At 41.5% G+C, this 4,990-nt stretch overlaps 1 protein-coding gene across 1 annotated transcript in view; it reads left to right on the plus strand.

The window, feature by feature from the left end:
• LOC108799636 (protein yippee-like 2) overlaps nucleotides 1–4,683 on the plus strand; it is a 66,794-nt gene extending 62,111 nt beyond the window's left edge. The window contains exons 4-5 of the mRNA XM_018571530.1: nucleotides 1,129–1,237; nucleotides 4,335–4,683. Of these exons, the coding sequence (XP_018427032.1) occupies nucleotides 1,129–1,237; nucleotides 4,335–4,424 (199 nt within the window). The 3' untranslated portion in view covers nucleotides 4,425–4,683. The remainder of the gene's footprint in view (nucleotides 1–1,128; nucleotides 1,238–4,334) is intronic.
• The last annotated feature ends 307 nt before the right edge of the window (nucleotides 4,684–4,990 follow it).

Here is a 4,990-nt window from a genome sequence, read left to right on the forward strand (position 1 = left end):
AGCCAGTCAGTGTTTCTGTTGGAGAGCTTCACCCACCTTCTCTTTTTTTTTTTTTCTTTTTCTTTATGGTTACTATTGCCACTGGGACTGATAGTGACGGCAGATCCAACATTTTACAGTGCTCAACCAAACAGGAATAGAGGACAAATCTTCACATGGAGATGGCCCTTTTTGGGCCAACTGCTGACCCCTCTCTTTGGAGAGATTTTCCTGTTAGTCAGGTGGACGCCCCCCAAATGGGATACTGACAGCAAAAAACAAAACTGACGGGCTTTCCCCATTCCGAACTCTTATTGAAATGAAAAAATGTTGCTTTAGTAACACTTTTAATTAAGTCTGCACAAAGCATATGTAGTATCCGGCTTTCTTAGAAAGCTTACCATGATTTGCAAACATCATAATTGTAAAATTAATAAATGTTAACTTGTGAAATAAAGATGCTATGCAATTAAATAAAAAGTACAAAATAATACAAAACACTTCATGTGTCTGCAGGGCAGGGATTAAAGGGAATGTCCTCAATACGGCACAAAATGTGGGGGGGGAAAAAAATCTAAAACTGACAGTTTTTAACCTTTTTAATGCTCTAACCAAAATGAAAAAAAATGTTTGGTCTTTAGGTCACTTATAAAGAAGAACAGTTTAAATGATTCCACATGTACATGATTTCCTACAGGTGGCTAGATTGTATCTCCTAACTAATAATTCATCATTAACTTATTATAACCAAAGTATTTAAATGGCTTGTTTCATTTGAGTCTACAACTGCTATGTGTTGTTGGCTCAGACCAAGCAGAATGGCAATACAGTACAGAACCTGAATAGGCCAGACTACACGGTTCTGTATAGTGGGGGTGTGTTGCACATGTAGCATCAGACTGGACAGGAGTTCCACCGATCATGTGCTACATTTTATTTATTTTTGGAATGCTCTAAATTGATGCCAGATTGATGGAGGCTTTGGATTACTGTGCATCTTATCATATAAGCCCCTAACTACTGTGTGTCTAAAAGAGGCATCTCTCCTTTCTTTTCATATTTTTCGTGGAGGTTTTGCATTGTGAAACCTAGTATATCTCGACTGTGAGATTTATTTATTTTTTACACATTTTACTTTTCTCTTTTAAGTGTCAATGTTGGTTGTGGGCCTGCAGAAGAGCGTGTGTTACTTACAGGACTCCATGCGGTAGCAGACATCTACTGTGAAAATTGCAAAACCACATTGGGCTGGAAATATGTGAGTAAGCCTGTATTAGTTACCTGCTTTTTCACTGAGTTAATTATAAATGTGCTGTAGGTCTATTATTTTAAAATATTTAAAGTCACCAAAGGTTTACTTAAATTGGCTTCAACATTGCTGCAACAATTTCCGGGATCGTAAGGTATGGTCCATATTTTATAGTTGCCTCTCACAGTGTTGCCAGTTTTGTCTAGTAGATTGAAATTTCTAGGACTTCTTTTTACCATGGACTTATTAGCACAGTACGATATATAATTTTATTATCTCTTTCATGTCAGACCATTTCATTATCCACTTTTTGCACATGCAGGAATATTCTGTAAAGCTGGATAATACGTAAAGGTTTTGCCATTAACAGGTATCCAGCTGGTGCACCACTTTTTTTCTTTATGGCTTAGAAACTAATAAAGGCTGGGAATATTTGCTTTAATGTGAACCTGTCATGCAGGTGTTATACCCTGCCTTTGCAGTATGCCCAAATTCTGACCAGAAAAGCTCTACCCTTCTTGGTAGTGCTGAATCTTTACCACCACTCACACCTTCTACACATTCCTGTTGGTCAGTGAGTTAGCCCATCATAGCGATGGGGCAGTAGGAATCTGTAGGCTTCTACATTACCAGGAAATGTTGGAGCTTTGCCATTTAGAATTGCTTGATGTTCAGGCATAGTGGAGGTTCTTTAGGGCTGCTGCAGGTATGACCAAACTGCCTGCTTTTTATATCTGGCAGCAGTTTTTTCTTTCTAATAAATATGTATGTAGCACAAAAAATGTAAGCTCGGACTTGTGTTGTATATCATGCTGGTAGCTTGTTGGTATTTATATATCAGAGCTACTCAGTATCTGAGAAGGGGTATGCAGGGGTACCCTAGAAGAAAAGCATTTTAGCATGCAGGAAAAGTTTTTTTTCACAAGTTAAACTATGTCTTGTGGCTTATACAGAAAGTCCCTCTGTACTGTGCAGGTACAGTGTAGGACCTGGGATTTTCAATGACCTTCTGACTTCACCTCTGGTATCAGAACCTTTCATAGGTCATAGGCTTTCCACACACCTTTTTTGTATGTCATTAAACTCCTATGTTTGCAGAGAGCAGTGAGAATCCTCCCAGTCCTGTCCTGTGTTCTTACTTCTCATTTGTTGACAGCTGCACTACTTGAATCAAGTAACAAGTTGCTGAGAAAAGAAAAAGGGATAGGGAGAATTGGGTGGAGATAAAACTGCCCTATTACACTCCCAGTTCCTGACAAAGCATAGGAAAATAGTTCCTACAGAAAACCTCCTGTAAGGGGATAATAACCTCACTATCACTTATCACTCTCAGGTGGTAATACCCCTTCATTACCTTCCACTATTGCTGATGAGCAGACTAGGCAAGATGCATATGGATAATATGAAATATGGATAATGCAAAGGGTAACAACATATTTAAAATGTGCATGCATAAACTATTTTTCCTGGCCATATCCATGGCAGGGCTGACAAATGGGTTTAGATCTAATTACCCCCAGCTGACAGGAACCAAAGGGGTTAAACAAGGCCTAACCCTCTCTATAAAAGCCCCTCCTCCTGCTGACTTCCCTGGTCTTTTTGTTCCTGTCCTCCTAGGACAGGGTCCGGCAGTGGGCTTATCTTCGGTATCAAGAACTTCTAAATTGTGGATAGAAGATCTGGAGGATGATATTAACAGGGGAGTGAGTGGACACAGTCTCCTGGATAGGATACATGATATGAAATTTGGCACCTGATTTCACTACGGGATCCATGTCCAAGGGTATGGTATCCTCTGTTGTAGCCCGCCGGGCACAAAAGTTTTCCATTAGGGAACACCCCGTGGGTTACCATTACGACCGACGCAAGCGGATCGGGTTGGGGAGCTCACGTGGACAACCTATTCGCACAGAGGGTTATGGATAGATAGGGAGGAACACTTCGTCCACTCTAATAGAGCTGAAGGCAGTATTCCAGGCACTCCAGTATTCCAAGAACAAATACAGGTAACAAATCTTCGACACACTTGTAGGAAGATGAGGCAATCCTCAGGTGGATCTAATGGCGTCTCACAAGAATTGCCATGTCGGCCGATCTCTGTCGAGAATATTCAATCACAGAGTGAAAGGCCAGGGCGTTCTTTCACATCCATGGAATTAAGAACTAGCTTATGTCTGTAACGAACCCCTTGCTCGCTCGGTTCCACTCTCCCGGAACTCCTTAGATTTCAGACTACAGTGTCTGATATTTCGGACATCCGATAATTTGGGATTCGAACTTCAGCTATGTGCTGTTCGTATCCAGTGGTAATAGCTCAGAACAAACACCAGGCAGGCTGTATGTAAGTTCAAACAGGAATCTCGTTTATTGGATGCACACACACACTTTTATAAACAACAGTTTGAAGGTGGCCCAACCGACCACCTTCCTATTGGTCAACTGCAAAGTATCCTCCAGTCCTCACCTAGGTCCTCTTGGCCATGCAAATGAGGACTCGAAACAGGGCAAATAGGGATTGGTCCATAGTCCCTAGGAAGGAGGCTAGTCCTCAGGCTCCTCCAGCAGCCCCAGTGACGGTTCAGTCCGTCACAATGTCTTTCCCCACTTTGCCATGATCATAGCAGTCCTTCAAAGGATGTGGAGGGAGAAGGTGGTGGTTATTGCCGTTATCCCACATTGGCCGAGACATCCATGGTTCCCTCTCTTGATGTCCCTCGGCATTCAGGAATCTGGGCAGATCCCAGTGGCATTGGATCTCCTGTCTCAAGGGCCGGTCCAGCACCCACATCCTCAGCACCTCTGTCTGACGGCCTGGCTGCTGAAATGGAAAGGCTGAAAGTCTGGATTTTCACAGGAGGTTATTGATACGCTTTTGAAATCCCGGAAGGTGTCCACTTCCTCTGTATGTTGTAGCATGTGGATGGTGTTTTCCACATGGGCAAACTTGCAACTTTAGAGTGTTTGTATTAAAAAAAAAAGATACTTCTGCTTTAGGCATTTTCATTACTTAATAAGCCATGGAAACAGATGACAGTACTAAAGTGTTCATGTAATTAAAGCTCACTATTTTCAAATGACTGCTCTTCTTCTTCTTTTTTTTCCATAGGAACATGCCTTTGAAAGCAGCCAAAAGTATAAAGAAGGCAAATACATAATTGAATTAGCTCACATGATCAAGGATAATGGCTGGGACTGAAGAGATGAACAGGAGCCTGAAAAGAACATCCAGCCGAATGTGTAAACCTTAGAATGAGCGAGTAACTGAGTGCTTGGTTTCATATGATTCAGAGGCTGTGCCGCATGGAGCATCCTCTCACCCTTAATCCATCATTCTTGGTGAATGGCCTCTAAACTTCTGACACTCTGTCTCTTTGCTTTGTATTCCTTTTGTGAGTTGCCCTCAGCCTCATGCTCTTTTGTAGAGTTGGCTAAAGAAAAGCATCAGGAGCCTCATAGCCCAGCCAGATATTTAACTGTTAGAGTTGATTTAAAGCTGTGTGTAACATGATGTAAAAGAAGTGGCATACGGGGGTCGTCCTGTAGAACAGAGGGGTGGTTTAGTCATTAAATGGCGGGAGGGACATACAATGACGATGATGATGTCCTACAATTTAAGTTATGAAACATGTTTCCTACAAGAGGAAAATACCTCACTGTTACTTTTGGATAATGTGCGTGATTACCCTAGAAAAACTGGGTTTATAATTTATACCTTGAAGAAACCAAAAATACCCAGATTAGAAGGTTGATTTAAGTTTTATG

Source organism: Nanorana parkeri, unplaced genomic scaffold (genome assembly GCF_000935625.1).
Source record: "Nanorana parkeri isolate BGI_ZX_2015 unplaced genomic scaffold, ASM93562v1 scaffold1775, whole genome shotgun sequence".
Classification (NCBI taxonomy): domain Eukaryota; kingdom Metazoa; phylum Chordata; class Amphibia; order Anura; family Dicroglossidae; genus Nanorana; species Nanorana parkeri.